This window comes from Haliotis rubra, unplaced genomic scaffold, assembly GCF_003918875.1.
Source record: "Haliotis rubra isolate DU_JTF1 unplaced genomic scaffold, ASM391887v1 Scf862, whole genome shotgun sequence".
Classification (NCBI taxonomy): Eukaryota; Metazoa; Mollusca; class Gastropoda; order Lepetellida; family Haliotidae; genus Haliotis; species Haliotis rubra.
Window position 1 is genome coordinate 11,549 of NW_025767593.1, and position 24,935 is coordinate 36,483.

Below are 24,935 nucleotides of genomic sequence, written 5' to 3' on the forward strand. Positions count from 1 at the left end.
GTTCTACAGTTACTGCAGTGTGTTCTATGTGTGGTGTGTTCTACAGTTACTGCAGTGTGTTCTATGTGTGGTGTGTTCTAAAGTTACTGCAGTATGTTCTATGTGTGGTGTGTTCTACAATTCCTGTAGTATGTTCTATGTGTGGTGTGTTCTACAGTTACTGCAGTATGTTCTATGTGTGGTGTGTTCTACAGTTACTGCAGTATGTTCTATGCATGGTGTGTTCTACAGTTACTGCAGTATGTTCTCTGTGTGGTGTGTTCTACAGTTACTGCAGTATGTTCTATGTGTGGTGTGTTCTACTGTTACTGCAGTATGTTCTATGTGTGGTGTGTTCTACAATTCCTTCAGTATGTTCTATGTGTGGTGTGTTCTACAGTTACTGCAGTATGTTCTATGTGTGGTGTGTTCTACAGTTACTGCAGTATGTTCTATGCATGGTGTGTTCTACAGTTACTCACATCGCCGGACAGTACAGGTGTCACCGGTGTAGTATTCACTGCAGTCACAGCTCACTGATCCATCTGTACCGTCCCTACAGATGCCGTTGTTTTTGCAATATCCTGTCTCCAGTTTACACTTGGCTGCAAAGATAATACGGATGTACATGTGTCATTTGTAGATTATTGTGAAAGCAGTTTTAGTTGTACGTGAAAGATCTACTTAGTATTACTGAATGATTGCCATGAAGCCATACTGCATGGCTGTCACACACATTGTGGTCTATGTTTCTTGGTCAGTACATACACGCTGTCTTTACTGCTGTATGTGTTGTCAATCTGACTCCAGAACAGTCCTAGAAAGACGTCTATCAGTAATGCCAAGTTTCCCAAACCCTTGATTAATTTAAGCACAAAAAATATACTCTGAGGAAGGAGGAAGAAGCATTGTGACCACAACTCACAGACACAATAAGATACGTTGTTGCTCTTCGTTCCGCTGGTAGACAGTTTGCCTGCACAGGCCTTGCAGGAGACTTGTCCAGTCTGGTCTTGGTACTGACTGATTTCACAGTCCTTGCAGGACCCTGAAGTTGTGTCATGTTTTGTGCCTACTGGGCAGGGCACTGCAATCAAACCACTTTAAGTATGACAGGACATTGGTGCATATCGGTATCTCCGATTCACGATTCAACAAATTTTATACAATATATTGGACCTGCATCTTGTTTTTATATACTGACGGTGTGATGCAGTCCAGATACTATACTGAATATTGACGGAACCTTTCTAAAGCATAAATTATATTCAAAATTGAATAGATACAGAATCTCACCAAAGTGTCTGCTGATATCAATTATATCAACTTGAGTTGATAAAGTTACAAATATCCGAGGCTTGCCGAGGATATTTTTACCTTTATCAACAAGTGTTGATATAATTGATATCAGTAGACACGAGGGTGAGATTCTATTTATCATCAAAAATCACTCTTCGTTAATTTTCAATGAAAAATGTATATCTCTCAACACTGTACTACCATAAGACTTGCAGTGCAGTGATGTCATAGCATTGTGACGTCATCAAGTAAATGACGTCATAGCATTAGTGCATAGTACAAAATCTACTGTCAAAACGATATCTCCTAGGAGATATCATATAATCCCACACAAGCGATATCTCCTGTGGAACACAGTTTTGGATGATAAATTACAGTACTGAGATACAGTTCCGATGAGTACTAACCACACGTTCCAGAATTCAGCACTGAACCTGGGCTGCAAGACGTCGTTGTTGTTGGAGGGTCTATGGAGTTGACTGTAATGCCAGCGGCAGCCTGTAACACCATGTATAGGTATTTCTGCTATAGTACATCGTCCCTGTACATGTTATAAGTCAATACAGTGTCTCTACACATCTATAACGCTCTAAGTTGGTCTGTCAGTGGTGTAACAACTCTCAGGAGCCACCATGGTACCAGATAACTTCCTCACGGAAACCCTACAGTTTCTACAGTCTACAATCGTAAACAACCTCAGCTACATAACAAGTCCACGCTGAGACTAAACATGTCAATATGTGCCTGTTGGAAGAGATTACTCCTTACACAAAAGTCCCTGCTTCAGACAGAAAGTTCTAACAAACATGGAAAATGTAATCTTTCAAGTAAAATTGATATTTTTATACTTATCCTGACTCATGATCTTTTGCTTATCTCCCTTTCCGAATGGTAGTGGAACACTTGAATCCCTTGAAGTTCCCGAAGCGGACGGAAAAATACACTCACCCACGAGTTACCTCCTTTTTAAATCCCTTTTCCCACGCAAACAGTCATGTGACCAGCCTTACTTGTCACTCTCTCCTGATTTTCTGCCCATGCATATGGATCTGCTGTGAAATCCACAGTGTTTTCAGCTGGGAGGTTGGAAGGGCTTCTCGTCTTGAGTCAGGATAAGTATAAAAATATCAATTTTACTTGAAAAATTACATATTTTTTGTTATCCTGACTCGTGATCTTTTGCTTATAGAATACGATGTATTGGTGGTGGGTCAGGTCACTTCGTGGATTCATCAGAGTTCCTTAGATACGTTCTGTATTCCCCACCCATTCCCCATGATAAGATCTTTATCATAAATGAGTTGCGATCCCTTCAATTACAGGTAAGATCTTTACCCGTACAGGATCTTTAATCACTCATGCTAGTCTGTCCTAGACTGTGCACATGGACTTTCAAACTAATACTTTATCTTTTATCAACAAGTCAACATGATAAAGGGTGAGATTTTCCTACTCAGCGCCTTTGAGGAACAGTTAGTTGCTGTGCGACAACGAGAGGACCAAATTAGTGAATTTCTTTGAGTGGCATTTTAGAAGTTGGGAAGTACAATATAGGACAAACTTTATGGATAACAACTTCTTTTTATTGGTGAGTGCGACGTTTCGATACAGATTCTTTTACCGTTGTCAAGCATAATGGAACATGAAGAAGGGGGAAGTGTATATATACTGGATGTAACAATGTAACAAAGAAAACACTCGAATGTGAGCTGTAGCAGGCTTGGAGACCTTGTGGATCCTTGCCGATTTATGGGGAATGCCACTGTAGAGTTGTCCGTGTGGACCATCAGCATTCTGTTGTTCAGCGACTTGATTGCTGAGATGCGCACCCCAGCCCTGCATCGAAGCGTCTATGCAGAGATGTGTGTCGAAGGCCGGCTCTTGTAAATAGGTCTCTCAACAAACGTTCGACCTGTGCGTCCACTACAGTAGATACCCCTTGAGGTTGTCTGGAAGCGAGATGGGGTCAACGCTGTCTAGATGTTTTGCAGCTGTCTTAGTTGTAACCTTCCTGTGCGAGTCAAGACCTGCGCCGAGGTAAGTAGACCGAGTAGAACTTGCCATGATCATAGTGTTAACGGAGAGATGACTGCTGGTGGAATAATGGCTTGTATATTGACCAAACGATCTTCTGGGACGACAATACGATTCTGTGTTGTTATAAACCTTATCCCAAGAAATTGCAAATCTTGTTTTGGTTCCAACTCTGACTTCATAAGGTTCACCAGCCATCCTAGTTGAGTGAGCAACTTGATCGTGAAGTTCAGCTGTAGTCTGAGGTGACTGGCATCTTGGTGAACGTGAATTCCGTCGTCCAAGTAGAAGGCATTGGGTAGACCTCGATGATGTAGATATGTGACTATAGGCTTGGTTACTCGTGTGAATAGTCACGGAGACGAAGATATTCCAAACGGTAGGACGTTCCATTGGAAGTGCTGCCCTCTAAATAGGACTGGTAGATACTTTCTTGATTCCGGATGTATGGGGATGTGTAGATACGCATGGCCGAAATATCTATGGATTTATCATCATAACATCTCTAGAGTCGTGCGTAGCTTGCTTAGCTGCATCGTCTATATGTCATCCAAAGAAAGTAAGCGCCTCCCATGGAGCTGTCAGTAGCGGTTGGGTGAATCTATCACTCCATGAACAGGATGAAAGTAGCCCTTGTCTGTGTTGTAAAGTGAGACCTGCAGATATAGATGCCAGATGGTCAGATTAAAAGTACTGGTTCTTCTTCTGTGTTATGAGGGCCGAAAATATCATTCTATCCTCTTCCGAACTTGAGTTCTGGAATTGATTGATCAATGCTTCATTGATGGCTCTGGACCTGGCCAACCCGAAGAAGGATCTCCTTGTAGCAGTATCAAGTTGAGATAACTTTTTATCTTCCACTTTATACATCTTGTTTCGGGAGTTGTTGACTAACTTTATGTTATCATCCCATTCAGGCGCCTTTGTAAATGGATCCATATGATGTAAGGGGAATCTCTTCACATAAAATGATGGCAGATGCTGACTTTGGTACTTGGATGCTTTCGCGAAAGCTGTACGTAGGTTAGAGGGTACCTTGGATATAGGTTCAATCGGAGGGATAGTGACGGAGTCAATCGTCGTTAGGCATCATATAAGTGTAGACTTCATCTTTATCCTTAGAAGGAGACTCCAAGTTCAGCCCGCTGGCAATCCACGCTGTAACATCTGAGTCTGGGAAGACGAAGTCTGCTTGCTGATCCAGAGTCTCCTGATTATTAGAGCTAGGCCTCTGCGACTCATCCATCTGCAAACTTGTATCCCTTCTGGAACCTTCATCATCCTTTCGCGAACCTCTATCTGAAGATTCCTCCCTATGCGAACGTCTATCTTGAGAGTGCTCTCTTTGCGAACCTCTATCTGTATATTTACTCTTCACAAATTTCTGCGATGTGAGCTTTCTCTTAGTGAACGTCTGTCTCGTGATGAGTTACTTCGCGAACGTCTGTGAGAGATATGAGATCTCGATCTAGAACGGCTAGGTCTGGGAGATGGATCCTTCAATGTTCTCGAACGTTGAGGGTTCGCGGATGTGGAACTGTGAGTAGGCATCTCATCTCTTCTATCCCCCCTTCCAAGATGACAGAGTCGTCCGACTGTGGAGACCTTCGCAAAGGTGTACGTTCGCCAACGTAGTCTTGAGACGTAGTTCTATGAGGAGTAGGTTCGCGCAGGTCTGTAGGTTCGCACATGTCCGTAGGTTTGCGCACGGTGTCGGTAGATGAGAGGCTTCGCCGAGTCTTCGCTTCCTCCTCGAACCTACGTTCCGTCATGGCCATCATCTGGTTGGTGAATTGTCTCATACATTCGCCCGAGTCAAAGTTCTGCGTTGGTTGAAGCTGCTGCGGTGTAGATGAAGCGTTCGCAAACGCTGATGAGTTCTGCGCCTCATCTTCACTCCGTTGAGAAGTAGGTGGTAGTTCGTCAAACAGCCGGCCTGCTGTGACCGTTGCAGGGGACGATCTAGTAGTTGTAGAAGTCGGTTGAGTCCCCGATTTCATAGGTACTTTGGGTAGAAGTAACGGGGGGTGGGGTGGGGTGGGGGTGTCATAAAAAACCTCTACTTCATGTGGAGGTTATATCTCTTCGTTGAAGGATTTCTGCTGCGTAGATTTACGCTCCGATCCGGTAACGGATGCTTTCTTATGCGATGTAGAAGAAGATGACGTCTTTTTCTTAGCCTGAGTCGGAGTCAGCTGCGTTGTAGCCGATCTCTTCTTGGCACCCGTACCAGCAGACTGCCCCTCCAACGCACTAAACATAGCACCAGTATTTTGAAATTCAGCAGTAGCAAGCAACATACGGTTTGAAGGCTGATCTCGTGTTTTATCAGCCGTAACTTGAGATGACTTTCTCACCCGATCCATGGCACGTCTATAGATATAAGAAATATTGATTAAATTGATTAAATCAACACAATAAGTACAGCACAAGCTGGAAGAACATGGTTTTATGCACGAAGGGCACTTGGGGTGAGGATCAGCCACGGATAACCTGTGCCTGCAAACACTGCAAGATTTCATGAAATGTAAACAAAGTTACATAACGATGAAATAAAGACACAAATACAAATAACTTTTAAAATTTTGTACATATAATACATAGTAGTTATTGCCAAATCCATATACAGCGTAATTTTGAAGAATAAGACATAAATGAAAAGGATATAATGCCGTATAAAGGACTCCAGTGCTCGCCGAAAAGGGAGAGAGTGACAAGTAAGGCTGGTAACATGACTGTTTGCGTGGGAAAAGGGCAAAAGGGAGGTTACTCGTGGGTGACTGTATTTTTCCGTCCGCTTCGGCAACTTCAAGGGATTCAAGTGTTCCCCTACCATTCGAAAAGGAAAGGGAGATAAGCAAAAGATCATGAATCAGGATAAGAAAAAATTGTAACATATGTTATATTTGTGATTACACTTTCTTAGTAAGACAGTACAGATTCTAGTACTTTTGTTGGGTTGAGTCCCAACTCTGGGTTCGAATCCCGCATAGGACTCAACAAATGTAATATAATCTGTACTGTCTTTACTAAGAAAGTATAAACACACATATAACATATGTAACATTTGACTACTTTCTAAATGCATTGTGTATTTACAATCATGGAAATGGTCTTGTCGTGTTACTGAAATATCGACATCTTATAATTCCAGTCTTGTGAAGAGTCCAATTTACATAAAGGCTTAAACAGTGTCCCACAATCAAATGGGATTAATCGGATGAGCCTGCTTACATGCGGGATTCACTCACGAAATCAGGTGTTTGTTCTTACCAGTGCTGGGGCGACGGTAGTGTTAGCAGCCAGCGCCTGCGTCAACAGCGACTCCGGACTTCTCGTCACAGTGTTGCCTGTGTTGGGGATTCTCTCCCTGTCATCAAAATACAAACATATGTCATTGTTCTGAACATGAATTTCACCAATATGTCAACTATATGACACCGATGTGTCTAGCCTGAACCAGACAATCCAGTGATCGACATCACGGACATCGATCCATGCAACCTGGATACGATAGGATTTGCCTGGCCAATCAACCTTTTCAATCGTCTGTTAGGACAAGCTGGGGCAGCCAGGACCCTGATAGCAAAACGTTCGCTAAGACATTCGTAAGCCAATGATAAACTGTAGAGTTACGACAGGTCGTAACGTTACGACCATTTTGTGGATCGCGCCCCAGGTACCAGTGTCCTCAACCGGAAACCTCGTGGAATACGTGATAAGGGATATCGCATTAAACAATTATTATTCAATGACAAAATACGCTATGTGACATTGACCCCCATGCATATTCATACATATACAAATCGTATTACTGCTAATAGAAGGAGTTTGCACCTACGGGAGATTTGACGCCGTCAGTTCCGCTGTAACGGAAGATGTTGTCTGTCTCTTGGCACGGGTACCTCCACAGCCAACGATGAAGATGATAGCAATGTTGCCACATGAACTGACCCGGCAGAGGCTGGGGAACTCTCTGGCTCGAATAACGACTAATCGTCTGATCTCGGCTATGATCGTGCCGTGAATCAAAGTGGGATTAGTGCAGCTAGTTACCCTGAATATCATCCGGACTCTCACTGTCCTCAGCAAAGGTGCAGGTGTGGACGCTGCAAAAGGAGGGGAACCCAGATAGCATAACTACACAGCTCAAGGTAAAACAGGTGCAAGACGTTCCAACATACCCCAGAAGTTAAACTACATCTGAGAACTTATATATGTGAAGAAAGTAACATCCATATCTCACCCGGGAAAGCTACGCAGGTCGTCGATCCTGCGAATGCAGTAGTCTGTCCAGCAGGGCAGAATAGGCAATAGTCGCTCATACTGGGATTCCGAATCTCACCGATTGGACAGTCAACACACACTCGTTTTAGTTGATTATATTCTTTTCCTTCCTGACAGTCATCTGAAAAACGAGCACTCTGCCTTGTATGTTCCAATAAACCGTTTTTAATGCCATAGAGGAACAACACATTTAGTACATATTTTCATATGCCATCCTTATGATCTTATATAACATATGTTGAATTCAAAATATGTCTTTACAAACCTGCAATATAGCCCTTCACATTACGATTGAAGGTCACAGTCCAGCTACATATAATTATGTCAGGTTTGAAAGGTGCATGGACAGGGAGAAACAACAGTGACGATGTGGTGACAATGTGGGGATAGTGCGGTGACAATGTGGGGACAATGTGGTGACAATGTGGTGATAATGTGGTGATAGTGTGGTGATAATGTGGGGACAATGTGGTGACAATGTGGTGATAGTGCGGTGACAATGTGGGGACAATGTGGTGACAATGTGGTGATAGTGCAGTGACAATGTGGGGACAATGTGGTGATAGTGCGGTGACAATGTAGGGACAATGTGGGGACAATGTGGTGACAATGTGGTGACAATGTGGGGACAATGTGGTGACAATGTGGTGACAATGTGGTGACAATGTGGGGACAATGTGGGGACAATGTGGTGACAATGTGGGGACAATGTGGGGACAATGTGGTGATAGTGTGGTGATAGTGTGGTGACAATGTGGGGACAATGTGGTGACAATGTGGGGATAGTGCGGTGACAATTTGGGGACAATGTGGGGACAACGTGGTGATAGTGCGGTGACAATGTGGGGATAGTGCGGTGACAATGTGGGGACAATGTGGGGACAACGTGGTGATAGTGCGGTGACAATGTGGGGACAATGTGGTGACAATGTGGGGACAATGTGGTGACAATGTGGTGACAATGTGGTGACAATGTGGTGACAATGTGGGGACAATGTGGGGACAATGTGGTGACAATGTGGGGACAATGTGGTGACAATGTGGTGACAATGACAATGTGGGGACAATGTGGTGACAATGTGACAATGTGGGGACAATGTGGGGACAATGTGGTGACAATGTGGTGATAGTGTGGTGATAGTGTGGTGACAATGTGGGGACAATGTGGTGACAATGTGGGGATAGTGCGGTGACAATTTGGGGACAATGTGGGGACAACGTGGTGATAGTGGTGACAATGTGGGGATAGTGATAGTGGTGACAATGATAGTGGGGACAATGTGGGGACAACGTGGTGATAGTGCGGTGACAATGTTGGGACAATGTGGTGTGACAATGTGGGGACAATGTGGGGACAATGTGGTGACAATGTGGTGACAATGTGGGGACAATGTGGTGGTGGCAATGTGGTGACAATGTGGTGGACAATGTGTGGGGACAATGTGGTGACAATGTGGGGACAATGTGGGGACAATGTGGACAATGTAGGGGACAATGTGGTGATAATGTGGTGACAATGTGGTGACAATGTGGTGACAATGTGATGATAATGTGGTGATAATGTGGGGACAATGTGGGGACAATTTGGTGACAATGTGGGGATAGTGCGGTGGTGACAATGTGGACAATGGACAATGTGGGGACAATGTGGTGATAGTGTGGTGACAATGCGGTGACAATGTGGTGACAATGTGGGGACAATGTGGTGAAAGTGTGGTGATAGTGTTGTGACAATGTGGGGACAATGTGGTGACAATGTGGGGATAGTGCGGTGACAATGTGGGGACAATGTGGGGACAACGTGGTGATAGTGCGGTGACAATGTGGGGACAATGTGGTGACAATGTGGATATAGTGTGGTGATAGTGTGGTGACAATGTGGTGACAATGTGGTGATAGTGCGGTGACAATGTGGGGACAATGTGGTGACAATGTGGGGACAATGTGGGGACAATGTGGTGACAATGTGGTGACAATGTGGGGACAATGTGGTGACAATGTGGTGACAATGTGGGGACAATGTGGGGACAATGTGGTGACAATGTGGTGACAATGTGGTGACAATGTGGGGACAATGTGGGGACAATGTGGTGATAATGTGGTGACAATGTGGTGACAATGTGGTGACAATGTGATGATAATGTGGTGATAATGTGGTGACAATGTGGGGACAATTTGGTGATAGTGTGGTGATAGTGTGGCGACAATGTGGGGCAATGTGGTGACAATGTGGGGATAGTGCGGTGACAATGTGGGGACAATGTGGTGACAATGTGGTGACAATGTGGTGATAGTGTGGTGACAATGTGGGGACAATGTGGTGACAATGTGGGGATAGTGCGGTGACAATGTGGGGACAACAGTGGGGACAACGTGGTGATAGTGCGGTGACAATGTCGGGACAGTGTGGTGACAATGTGGGGATTGTGTGGTGACAATGTGGGGATAGTGCGGTGACAATGTGGTGATAGTGCGGTGACAATGTCGGGACAGTGTGGTGACAATGTGGGGACAATGTGGTGACAATGTGGTGATAATGTGGGGACAATGTGGCATGAATACACAACTATTGCTGGCTCCGAACAAATCGTTCTAATGAATCCTAATCCAGTTATTCGTGATAAAGTTCAATGGTTCCGTTCTACCTCCATGTAGCCAGTTCTTACCGATACACTGGTCTTTCGATGTGGCGGTAGTTACAATAATTAATGTAGTCGTGGTCACATCACACTTGATACAAGAGATCTGTCCTTTGGTCGGCTGGTAGTATCCCTTGCCGCATGGCAGACAACCCTGGTTCTCTTTCCTGTAGTAACCTGGCTCACAGTCAACTGAAGAAGACCCGATCACACTTATGACCACATCTTGGACAAGTACTTTTATTGTTTATTTCTTTCCATATTTAGATTATCGGGCAAATCTTCCATCCCAACACTTGAATAAGTATTGACGAGAAACGCTTGAGACAATGATAATTCATAAAATTGAAACACTATCAGCGGTGATTTATCAAGCAAACGGATGGAGCCATACGAGCACTGCGATTGTATCTCTTGATATACAGCTTTGTTCTGGTAGCAGATAATAGTAGCAACGTTAAACAAATGTATAAGCTGAAAGAACACCTGATTCAATAGCATTACTGTGGGTGGCGGTTAGGTTGAAGATGTCATGGCAGGGCGCATAACTCAGGTTACCTAGAACAATTGGACGATCATAAAATCTTATTTTATTTATTATTTATTTACAATAAAACATTTTTGCATAGTTTGCAATTACTGGCATGTCGCACCCAGCTGTATTGTTTCTCCAAATAAAAGAACTCATTAGTGTGTGACGGTGATGTACCTAGGTCACAGTTGGCTTCCTGAGTTGAACCAGTCAAGGTCGTCGTCTTGCCTGTGGGGCACTGGCGACACTGCTGGGTGGTTCCTGCTGAGGGCAGGAAGGTGCCCAGGGGACACGGCATACACGAGCGTGACGTCACATTCAGGTATTTCCCCGCTGCACAGGTAGCTGGAAGAACACCACAGTGGGTTGGGGCCAATGATTTGATAATGATTCACAAATGAAAAATACTTGCAGAACACTTACTGTCATGCACAGCGCTGACACCTTACTTTTGAATTGAGAGAAAACATTAGAAACATTAGAGAAAACACTATCTTTTGATACTTCTGTAGTATTTCTTTACTGTCATAACAGCACGGCGTCAGTGAGATCGGAAGATACAGTTCTTTGTTGTCTACACAAGGTTATGATCATTGTGAACGGATTCAAATGTAAACTCGGATGAGTCAGTGGAGGCCAATGAAGAGGGAGACAAAGTTTTGTAAGAGGATGCAGACGTATTTACATCTAAACTTATTTTTCTACAGCATTCAATGACAAAATCTAAATGAATATGTACTTTTAGATCAGTCATATTGTGTAACGCATTCTGTATGAATCATGCACTAGCTATGACTCTTTAAAGATTATGCCGTGAGCAATGAATGGCAGCATCGTGTAGGCACTAGAGGATACGAGTCTGTAAGAGAACCTACTTTGTATAGTATCTCCTATGTATCAATGCCTTCCTGAACTAGTTCCCAGCTTCTGTTCACTTACATCGCCTGCAGTAAACAAATCACTTACGCATGCAATCCGTCGACTGCATGGAGCCCATCTGCAGCGTGGTGTAACCCGGAGGCGAGCAGCTGATGCAGCTTGTCTTGCCACTTGAAGGCTGGTACGTACCAAGCGTACATTTGTTGCATGCTGTGCGGTCACTGTCTGGACGATACTCCCCAGCCGGACATAGTCCTGGAATGCAGTCACACAGATTAAGACATTATCAACTACCATGCCGACATTGTGACAACTGCGTTCATACAAAACTGTACGTAGAGGTAAGTTAACACATTTGCAATGCTGAAAGTACAAGTGTATCACATACTGAGGGGAGATGAAGATTGGCGTCGAAGTCACCATTGCTGGACTTATGTAGCAACGTACAGGTAATCGGACAGGTAATCGGACAGGTAATCGTACAGGTAATCGTTCTGTCAGCATTCTAGATGCTGGGGAGTCAGTAATAAAACATACGACTTGATAACCACTTCTTATGTATTGCATAGAGCGACGTTTCGGTGTAGATTCTCATGCCGTTTTCAAGCTAAATGTAAGAGTCTACACCGAAACGTCGCTCTATGCAATAAATAAGAAGTGGTTATCAAGTGGAACGCTTAATGCTTGAGGACTTTAAATTATGAAGTATATGTACTGCCATTAAGTGCAAGGACATGCTTGGCAATTACCGTTTTATTATTGTTATCATACAATGTTTTAATGCTATATATGTCAATAAAAAATGAAAAACATGTGTTTATTTTTTTTGGTCGGCCCATATGCCTAAGAATATGGCCCTTTTCAAATTTTTCACGACCCACTGGAGTTTTTCCATTGGCAAATTTGCCTTTTTCCATCGGCCCATTTCACTAGATCCCATTAGAGGCAGTTTTACAATAACATTCTCAAGAAACAATTTCAGCTGATCCATAGAATACAAGTCCTGCAATATCAGTTGACTGGTCATTCTTCTTTGCGATTATTGACATAGTTAGCAAGTATATCGTTTACGTTATACATATTTACAAGTTTCCTACTACATCCGTTGCATGTAGAACTATCTGAACACATAAATCGATCCAGGCGAACTACAAACATTACTTTAAAAACTGTTATAATTGGCATTACATAACTTTCCTAATAGGTAGAGGGCTTGTGTAGTCCCTGAACGTTTTAACAAAATTGTCGTTGTACAACTTCAATCATTTCATACTCTTTGAGAGGAAGTTTACCCCATACGTTGCATCCACAGAGGCCACATGATGAGATTACCCGCTCACAGATACTTGATGCAGATATAGGGCTAAGTCGTTTTACTGTACCATGGATTTCATCTTCAGTGAACGGACAGTGCAATGGCGACCTGATGTTATGTATATCATCCATTGTTTCAATATTAGCAATTCGCTCTTTTACACTCTGAGCATTTGATTTAAGAGTCTACACTGAAATGTTGCTCTATGCAATAAATAAGAAATTGTTATCCATGCTCAACTATTGACGTACATGTAAGTGTGTGTGTGTGTGTGTGTGTGTACATGCAGACGTGCGCAATATCTATCTATCTATTTATCTGTATGTGCAGGGGAATGGCTTGTACTGGTCCGGATGTATGCCGGTAGATGGCGCAAGCAACTCTAACACAGTAAGTGGCTCCGAGTCATTATTTTATATCAAGGCAGAGTAACAACAAATACCCTCGATTAACATTTAGTATGACACGGCCCAGGATCCACTAGACCACGTCTGCGGTCAGCTATGGTACACCCAGTACTGCAGTTCAACAAATTTTCTCTTACGACATTCAAAGCGCTTATTTCAGCAAGGGATGGTTCAAACAGGTATTGTAAGTCAGGCACAAAAGGTATTGGAAAGTTACATGTCTGTATGAATGAGGCATTGGGTCTGTTCAAAGTAAACATGTCTGTATGAATGGAGTCGACATGGCTAAAGGTATGGCTAGGACCCACTTTTGTCTGTTCAAGGTACGTAGGAAGAATTGTTTCAGGGAGGCATCAAGTCGAGTATGGCTAAACCATTGTTGTCTGTTCAAGGTACGTAGGAAGAATTGTTTCAGGGAGGCATCAAGTCAAGCCACCTACAATGTTTACACTATTTTAACTTTTATCATTATTATAATCCTGCGTATATCACAAGAACTGTTGTACTCACTGTAGCAGTCGGTCGCTGCTGCCGACCCGTTGTTGGAAGTGGTGAAGCCAGTGGTGCAGTTGACGCAGGCCTCAGCGCCGGTGTTGGGCTGATACGTTCCCACGACACAGACACTACACTCAGTACGAGAACTCCGATAATTCCCCACACCACACACCCCTGCAATAACACACAAGCAAACGTCTGTGTCACCTGGTCGTGATATCATGAAGTGGTTTGACCCTTACCTCTTTCACGAAACAACACAGGATGCGAGAAACAACATGAAAACAACCCCACAATGACTCAGGGATACAGCTGGATTCACGCAACCTGGCAGGTGTCCGCCCCACCCCCACCCCCACCCCAGTCACTGGGTTGTCTGGTCCACATTCGATTACTAGCAGAACATGACATAACAGAACGTACTTAATGCTACACCTTAACATATTGTTCACGTCCTGGTGCTGATAACATAGATATCTTATTCACTAACATGTGTGAAAAGGTATACGTGAAAAGCGTCACCGTGAAGATCATCTGTCAAGCGAACACCCATTCGGTTTAATCATATTGTATGTGGCGTGGCAATGGTTACCAGGTTGTCACTTCTAGCAGAATACTTAATCTGGATTCAGTCCTCAACACATGCTGATTCGAAGGTTAAATAATTTCCTGGAACGGCATCCTGAGTGACAGCACACAGAAAGAGATATTAGTGTTTTGTTCCAATTTGATTCCCGCTTGGCACTTGGAGTTATTACCACGCCACACAAAGTGCCCCTGAATTACAATATTTCTGCGAGGTGCCATCACGACGCGGTGACATTAACAGTCGTGTTTTCATATTTAGTGGAACGGAACTGGCGTATCACTCTGAAACATACTCAAGCAGTCGGTTTCAGTCGTCGATCCTGTCAGTTTTGTGGTGAATCCAGTGCCACACTTAGAACACTGTGTCTGTCCTGTGTCATTCTGGTATTCCCCTACTGCACACTTCTGACAGGTGTTGGCCGCAATTCTGTACTCGCCAGCAGGACACACCTCTGAAATATAACAACACCAGCATAAGTCACAAGTCACTTCTCTCCGACACCTGCATATGTCCCGTGCCTCCTCACCAACACCTACATAAGCCCCGTACCACCTTCACCAACACCTACATAAGTCTCGTGTCACCCTCACCAACTCCTACATAAGTCCCGTGCCACCCTCACCAACACCTACATAAGTCCCGTGCCACCCTCACCAACACCTACATAAGTCTCGTGCCACCCTCACCAACACCTACATAAGTCTCGTGCCACCCTCACCAACACCTACATAAGTCTCGTGCCACCCTCACCAACACCTACATAAGTCTCTGTGCCACTCTCACATAACACCTACATAAGTCCCGTGCCATCCTCACCAACACCTACATAAGTCAACACCTCGTAAGCCACCCTCACAACAACACCTACATAAGTCTCGTGCCACCCTCACCAACACCTACATAAGTCTCGTGCCTACCACCCTCACCAACACCTACATAAGTCTCGTGCCACCCTCACCAACACCTACATAAGTCTCGTGCCACCCTCACCAACACCTACATAAGTCCCGTGCCATCCTCACCAACACCTACATAAGTCCCGTGCCACCCTCACCAACACCTACATAAGTCTCGTGCCACCCTCACCAACACCTACATAAGTCCCGTGCCACCCTCACCAACACCTACATAAGTCCCGTGCCACCCTCACCAACACCTACATAAGTCTCGTGCCACCCTCACCAACACCTACATAAGCCCCGTGCCACCCTCACCAACACCTACATAAGTCTCGTGCCACCCTCACCAACACCTACATAAACATAAGTCTCGTACCAGTCCCTCACCCTCAACACCTACATAAGTCTCGTGCCACCCTCACCAACACCTACATAAGTCTCGTGCCACCCTCACCAACACCTACATAAGTCTCGTGCCACCTTCACCAACACCTACATAAGTCCCGTGCCACACTCACCAACACTTACATAAGTCTCGTGCCACCCTCAGCAACACCTACATAAGTCCCGTGCCACCCTCACCAACACCTACATAAGTCCCGTGCCATCCTCACCAATATCTACATAAGCCCCGTGCCACCCTCAACAACACCTACATAAGTCTCGTGCCACCCTCACCAACACCTACATAAGTCTCGTGCCACCCTCACCAACACCTACATAAGCCCCGTGCCACCCTCACCAACACCTACATAAGTCCGTGCCACCCTCACCAACACCTACATAAACTCCCGTGCCACCCTCACCAACACCTACATAAGTCCCGTGCCATCCTCACCAACACCTACATAAGGCCAGGGGAAGTTAAGACCCAGTTCCAAAACCAAGTGCCATGTTAACAGACTCGTCCTTACTCAGGCTGCAGGCGGTCGAGGCAGTTGAACCCTCTGCTTGCGTGGTCATGCCTGCATCACACTTGGTGCAGTTCTCCGTCCCCACAGCGGCCTTGTAGTACCCTGTAGGGCACGGTGTGCATGTGGCTGTCTGATGGGCAAAGAATCCAGGCTCACAGTTCACTGGAAATAAACAGTCATACCACAGGGTCAAGACATAGCAATAAAATATATACACGACACAATACATTTGCATAGTTCCATCATACCATGACACAAGCAATCATTAGCGGAAACACCTGACAGTTTGAAACACTTCAGTGTAATAACAGACGTGATTTCCAACGCTGAGCAATTATTCAAAGAGCCATGAGAGACGCCATACCCTCCCAGACCACAGTAATGTGAAGGACCAATCGTCTGATTGCTATAGCAAGTCCTACAAACGTTGTCTGTACAACTTGCCGATAGTATTCCCACCTAATCTATCCGTCTAATATGAGAGTATTCCCACCTAATCTATCCGTCTAATATTAGAGTATTCCCACCTAATCTATCCGTCTAATATGAGAGTATTCCCACCTAATCTATCCGTCTATTATGAGAGTATTCCCACCTAATCTATCCATCTAATATGAGAGTATTCCTACCTAATCTATCCGTCTAATATGAGAGTATTCCCACCTAATCTATCCGTCTAATATGAGAGTATTCCCACCTAATCTATCCGTCTAATATGAGAGTATTCCCACCTAATCTATCCGTCTAATATGAGAGTATTCCCACCTAATCTATCCGTCTAATATGAGAGTATTCCCACCTAATCTATCCGTCTAATATGAGAGTATTTACCTAATAATACATGACATATGAGTGAGTTGTCATTCGGAACTTTGCATCTGTATGATACAGGTCCATTTTGAAAAGATGGGAGTTAGTTGAAGTTGAACATATATTACATTTAGGTAAAGAATTTTATTATAGAATCTATTTTACAATTTGGTTATTGTGAGTGGAAACTGATGAAAAGCGATGGTTTCGAAAATACTGAAAAACACAGTCAAGGGCAAACCTGTTGCCGTGGAGACAGACACACAGACAGACGGACAGAACCACTGTACTATAGCCCGCTCCCCAGTATTAAGGGGATATAATTATAATGTACAGCTTCTTGTTGATCTGGTTAACCACAATGAACTTCGGTTCAGGGCAATGCACCATTCAGCAATTCACAGCAAATGCAATCTATAGCTTATGTTATGATTTTAGAGTACAAGTACGCAGCAGTACTAGACAGACTAAAATACCTACACTGGTTGCAGCCTGTTGCGTCTTTGGTACCGGTGCCTGTTGTTGTGTAGTTCTTGGAACATGATGTGCAGGCCGTGTTGCCCCTGGCGGGCTTATAGAAGCCTTTGGCACAATCGGCGCACGTCTTTGAAGTCGAGTTATAACCAACACCTTTGTCACAGAACGCTGCAACGTCATCAGTAACTTGTGATAAATTCAACATTAGGAAAGCAATCCCAGAAACAACATTACATGAGATATTGCAACACTGACGCTTGAGGGATCTCCTACTTACTAGCATTACATGAGATACTGCAACACTGACGCTTGAGGGATCTCCTACTTACTAGCATTACATGAGATACTGCAACACTGACGCTTGAGGGATCTCCTACTTACTGACATTACATGAGATACTGCAACACCGACGCTTGAGGGATCTCCTACTTACTGACATTACGTGAGATACTGCAACACAGACGCTTGAGGGATCTCCTACTTACTGACATTACATGAGATACTGCAACACCGGCGCTTGAGGGATCTCCTACTTACTGACATTACATGAGATACTGCAACACCGGCGCTTGAGGGATCTCCCTACTTACTGACATTACATGAGATACCGGCGCTTGAGGGATCTCCTACTTACATTACGCGAGATACTGCAACATGAGATACTGCAACTGCACTGACGCTTGAGGGATCTCCTACTTACTGACATTACATGAGATACTGCAACACTGAGCGCTTGAGGGATCTCCTACTTACTGACATTACATGAGATACTGCAACACTGACGCTTGAGGGATCTCCTACTTACTGACATTACATGAGATACTGCAACACCGGCGCTTGAGGGATCTCCTACTTACTGACATTACATGAGATACTGCAACACCGGCGCTTGAGGGATCTCCTACTTACTGACATTACATGAGATACTGCAACACCGGCGCTTGAGGGATCTCCTACTTACTGACATTACATGAGATACTGCAACACCGGCGCTTGAGGGATCTCCTACTTACTGACATTACATGAGATACTGCATTACTGGCGCTTGAGGGATCTCCTACTTACTGACATTACATGAGATACTGCAACACTGACGCTTGAGGGATCTCCTACTTACTAGCATTACATGAGATACTGCAACACTGACGCTTGAGGGATCTCCTACTTACTGACATTACGTGAGATACTGCAACACAGACGCTTGAGGGATCTCCTACTTACTGACATTACATGAGATACTGCAACACCGGCGCTTGAGGGATCTCCTACTTACTGACATTACATGAGATACTGCAACACCGGCGCTTGAGGGATCTCCTACTTACTGACATTACATGAGATACTGCAACACCGGCGCTTGAGGGATCTCCTACTTACTGACATTACATGAGATACTGCAACACAGACGCTTGAGGGATCTCCTACTTACTGACATTACATGAGATACTGCAACACCGGCGCTTGAGGGATCTCCTACTTACTGGCATTACATGAGATACTGCAACACCGGCGCTTGAGGGATCTCCTACTTACTGACATTACATACTACATGAGATACTGGCATTACTGCAATACCGGCGCTTGAGGGATCTCCTACTTACTGACATTACATGAGATACTGCAACACCGGCGCTTGAGGGATCTCCTACTTACTGACATTACATGAGATACTGCAACACCGGCGCTTGAGGGATCTCCTACTTACTGGCATTACATGAGATACTGCAACACCGGCGCTTGAGGGATCTCCTACTTACTGACATTACATGAGATACTGCAACACCGGCGCTTGAGGGATCTCCTACTTACTGACATTACATGAGATACTGCAACACTGACGCTTGAGGGATCTCCTACTTACTAGCATTACATCAGATACTGCAACACCGGCGCTTGAGGGATCTCCTACTTACTGACATTACATGAGATACTGCAACACTGACGCTTGAGGGATCTCCTACTTACTGGCATTACATCAGATACTGCAACACTGGTATTGCAGGGATCTCCTACTTACTGACATTACGTGAGATACTGCAACACTGGTATTGCAGGGATCTCCTACTTACTGACATTACGTGAGATACTGCAACATTGACGCTTGAGGGATCTCTTACTTACTGACATTACATGAGATACTGCAACACTGACGTATTGCAGGGATCTCCTACTTACTGGCATTACATGAGATACTGCAACACTGACGCTTGAGGGATCTCCCACTTACTGACATTACATGAGATACTGCAACACTGACGCTTGAGGGATCTCCTACTTACTGGCATTACATGAGATACTGCAACACTGGTATTGCAGGGATCTCCTACTTACTGGCATTACATCAGATACTGCAACACTGGTATTGCAGGGATCTCCTACTTACTGACATTACATGAGATACTGCAACACCGGCGCTTGAGGGATCTCCTACTTACTAGCATTACATGAGATATTGCAACACTAGCCCTTGAGGGATCTCCTACTTACTTAGAGTACAGGTGGTTCTCGCCACGTCAGACGTTTTGCTGCCAGTGCAGGGGCTGCACACGGCGAATCCAGACTGGCCTTTGAACGTATCTGCAGGGCAAAGGGAGCAGACGTTGTTCTGTCCTTGTTTGCCCGGACCGCAAGAAACTGAAAAGAGTTTTCATGATGACCTTTAGTAACTAGCTTTACAGTAGACGTCACCTACTTGTACACTGACCTAGTCTGTACCATGTTTTACAGTGGACGTCACCTACTTGTACACGGATCAGGTCTGTACCATGTTTTACAGTGGACGTCACCTTCTTGTACACTGACCTAGTCTGTACCATGTTTTACAGTAGACGTCACCTACTTGTACACGGATCTGGTCTGTACCATGTTTTACAGTGGACGTCACCTTCTTGTACACTGACCTAGTCTGTACCATGTTTTACAGTGGATGTCACCTACTTGTACACTGACCTAGTCTGCACTATGTTTTAAAGTCGACGTAACCTACTTGTATACTGACCTAGTCTGTACCATGTTTTACAGTGGACGTCATCTTCTTGTACACTGACCTAGTCTGTACCATGTTTTAAAGTCGACGTCACCTACTTGTACACTGACCTAGTCTGCACCATGTTTTACAGTGGACGTCACCTTCTTGTACACTGACCTTGTCTGCAGCAAGTTTTAAAGTGGACGTCACCTACTTGTACACTGACCTTGTCTCCACCATGTTTTACAGTGGACGTCACCTACTTGTACACTGACCTTGTCTGCACCATGTTTTACAGTGGACGTCACCTACTTGTACACTGGACATTTTTCTGCACCAAGTTTTACAGTGGACGTCACCTACTTGTACACTGACCTTGTCTCCACCATGTTTTACAGTGGACGTCACCTACTTGTACACTGACCTTGTCTGCACCAAGTTTTACAGTGGACGTAACCTACTTGTACACTGACCTAGTCTGTACCATGTTTTACAGTGGACGTCACCTACTTGTACACTGACCTAGTCTGTACCATGTTTTACAGTGGACGTAACCTACTTGTACACTGACCTTGTCTCCACCATGTTTTACAGTGGACGTCACCTACTTGTACACTGACCTTGTCTGCACCAAGTTTTACAGTGGACGTAACCTACTTGTACACTGACCTTGTCTGCCACCATGTTTTACAGTGGACGTCACCTACTTGTACACTGACCTTGTCTGCACCAAGTTTTACAGTGGACGTAACCTACTTGTACACTGACAGTGGACGTGACCAGTCTGTACCATGTTTTACAGTGGACGTCACCTACTTCATGTACACTGACCATGTCTGTACCATGTTTTACAGTGGACGTCACCTTGTACACTGTACACTGACCTTGTCTGCACCTGTACCATGTTTTACAGTGGACGTCACCTACTTGTACACTGACCTTGTCTGCACCGTGTTTTAAAGTGGATGTCACCTACTTGTACACTGATCTAGTCTGTACCATGTTTTACAGTGGACGTCACCTACTTGTACACGGATCTGGTCTGTACCATGTTTTACAGTGGACGTCACCTTCTTGTACACTGACCTAGTCTGTACCATGTTTTACAGTGGACGTCACCTACTTGTACACTGACCTAGTCTGCACTATGTTTTAAAGTGGACGTAACCTACTTGTACACTGACCTAGTCTGCACTATGTTTTACAGTGGACGTCACCTTCTTGTACACTGACCTAGTCTGTACCATGTTTTAAAGTGGACGTCACCTACTTGTACACTGACCTAGTCTGCACCATGTTTTACAGTGGACGTCACCTTCTTGTACACTGACCTTGTCTGCACCATGTTTTACAGTGGACGTCACCTACTTGTACACTGAACTAGTCTGTACCATGTTTTACAGTGGACGTGTACCTGACTTGTACACTGACCTTGTACACTCCACCATGTTTTACAGTGGACGTCACCTACTTGTACACTGACCTTGTCTGCACCAAGTTTTACAGTGGACGTAACCTACTTGTACACTGACCTTGTCTCCACCATGTTTTACAGTGGACGTCACCTACTTGTACACTGACCTTGTCTGCACCAAGTTTTACAGTGGACGTAACCTACTTGTACACTGACCTAGTCTGTACCATGTTTTACAGTGGACGTCACCTACTTGTACACTGACCTAGTCTGTACCATGTTTTACAGTGGACGTAACCTACTTGTACACTGACCTTGTCTCCACCATGTTTTACAGTGGACGTCACCTACTTGTACACTGACCTTGTCTGCACCAAGTTTTACAGTGGACGTAACCTACTTGTACACTGACCTTGTCTCCACCATGTTTTACAGTGGACGTCACCTACTTGTACACTGACCTTGTCTGCACCAAGTTTTACAGTGGACGTCACCTACTTGTACACTGAACTAGTCTGTACCATGTTTTACAGTGGACGTCACCTACTTGTACACTGACCATGTCTGTACCATGTTTTACAGTGGACGTCACCTTCCTGTACACTGACCTTGTCTGCACCATGTTTTACAGTGGACGTCACCTACTTGTACACTGACCTAGTCTGCACCATGTTTTACAGTGGACGTCACCTACTTGTACACTGACCTAGTCTGTACCATGTTTTACAGTGGACGTCACCTACTTGTACACTGACCTAGTCTGTACCATGTTTTACAGTGGACGTCACCTACTTGTACACTGACCTAGTCTGCACCATGTTTTACAGTGGACGTCACCTACTTGTACACTGACCTTGTCTGCACCATGTTTTACAGTGGACGTCACCTACTTGTACACTGACCTTGTCTCCACCATGTTTTACAGTGGACGTCACCTACTTGTACACTGACCTTGTCTGCACCATGTTTTACAGTGGACGTCACCTACTTGTACACTGACCTTGTCTGTACCATGTTTTACAGTGGACGTCACCTACTTGTACACTGACCTTGTCTGTACCATGTTTTACAGTGGACGTCACCTACTTGTACACTGACCTTGTCTGCACCAAGTTTTACAGTGGACGTCACCTACTTGTACACTGACCTTGTCTCCACCATGTTTTACAGTGGACGTCACCTACTTGTACACTGACCTTGTCTGCACCAAGTTTTACAGTGGACGTAACCTACTTGTACACTGACCTTGTCTGTACCATGTTTTACAGTGGACGTCACCTACTTGTACACTGACCATGTCTGTACCATGTTTTACAGTGGACGTCACCTACTTGTACACTGACCTTGTCTGTACCATGTTTTACAGTGGACGTCACCTACTTGTACACTGACCTTGTCTGTACCATGTTTTACAGTGGACGTCACCTACTTGTACACTGACCATGTCTGTACCATGTTTTACAGTGGACGTCACCTACTTGTACACTGACCTTGTCTGCACCATGTTTTACAGTGGACGTCACCTACTTGTACACTGACCTTGTCTGTACCATGTTTTTAGTGGACGTACCATGTTTTACAGTGGACGTCACCTACTTGTACACTGACCTTATGTCTGTACCATGTCTGTACCATGTTTTACAGTGGACGTCACCTACTTGTACACTGACCTTGTCTGTACCATGTTTTACAGTGGACGTCACCTACTTGTACACTGACCTTGTCTGTACCATGTTTTACAGTGGACGTCACCTACTTGTACACTGAACCAGTCTGTACCATGTTTTACAGTGGACGTCACCTACTTGTACACTGACCATGTCTGTACCATGTTTTACAGTGGACGTCATCTTCTTGTACACTGACCTAGTCTGTACCATGTTTTACAGTGGACGTCACCTACTTGTACACTGACCTAGTCTGTACCATGTTTTACAGTGGACGTCACCTACTTGTACACTGACCATGTCTGTACCATGTTTTACAGTGGACGTCACCTACTTGTACACTGACCTTGTCTGCACCATGTTTTACAGTGGACGTCACCTACTTGTACACTGACCTAGTCTGTACCATGTTTTACAGTGGACGTCACCTACTTGTACACTGACCTTGTCTGCAGCAAGTTTTTAAGTGGACGTAACCTACTTGTACACTGACCTAGTCTGTACCATGTTTTACAGTGGACGTCACCTACTTGTACACTGACCTTGTCTGCACCATGTTTTACAGTGGACGTCACCTACTTGTACACTGAACTAGTCTGTACCATGTTTTACAGTGGACGTCACCTACTTGTACACTGACCATGTCTGTACCATGTTTTACAGTGGACGTAACCTACTTGAACACTGACCATGTCTGTAGCATGTTTTACAGTGGACGTCACCTTCCTGTACACTGACCTTGTCTGTACCAAGTTTTACAGTGGACGTAACCTACTTGTACACTGACCTAGTCTCCACCATGTTTTACAGTGGACGTCACCTACTTGTACACTGAACTAGTCTGTACCAAGTTTTAGAGTGGACGTCACCTACTTGTACACTGACCATGTCTGTACCATGTTTTACAGTGGACGTCACCTTCCTGTACACTGACCTTGTCTGCACCGTGTTTTACAGTGGATGTCACCTACTTGTACACTGATCTAGTCTGTAACGTGTTTCACAGTGGACGTCACCTACTTGTACACTGACCATGTCTGCACCATGTTTTACAGTGGACGTAACCTACTTGTACACTGACCTAGTCTGTACCATGTTTTACAGTGGACGTCACCTACATGAACACTGATCTAGTCTGCACCATGTTTCACAGTGGACGTCACCTACTTATACACTGACCTAGTCTGTACCATGTTTCAAAGTGGACGTCACCAACCTTTACACAGATTTAGTCTGTACCATGTATTACAGTGGAAGTCATTTACTTGTAAACTGACCTAGTCTGTACCATGTTTCACAGTTGACGTCACCTACATGTACACTGACCTAGT

The 24,935-nt window shown here is 44.6% G+C and overlaps 1 protein-coding gene across 1 annotated transcript in view; it reads right to left on the bottom strand.

Moving 5' to 3' along the window:
* Positions 1-438: 438 nt before the first annotated feature.
* LOC124262974 overlaps positions 439-24,935 on the bottom strand; it is a 152,182-nt gene continuing 127,685 nt past the window's right edge. Inside the window, 14 exon segments of the mRNA XM_046697591.1 lie at positions 439-584; positions 905-1,066; positions 1,686-1,776; positions 6,586-6,682; positions 7,154-7,421; positions 7,559-7,720; positions 10,266-10,430; positions 10,948-11,115; positions 11,737-11,904; positions 13,882-14,040; positions 14,748-14,906; positions 16,269-16,430; positions 17,559-17,723; positions 20,043-20,189. Coding sequence (XP_046553547.1) covers positions 454-584; positions 905-1,066; positions 1,686-1,776; positions 6,586-6,682; positions 7,154-7,421; positions 7,559-7,720; positions 10,266-10,430; positions 10,948-11,115; positions 11,737-11,904; positions 13,882-14,040; positions 14,748-14,906; positions 16,269-16,430; positions 17,559-17,723; positions 20,043-20,189 — 2,204 coding nt within the window. The 3' untranslated portion in view covers positions 439-453.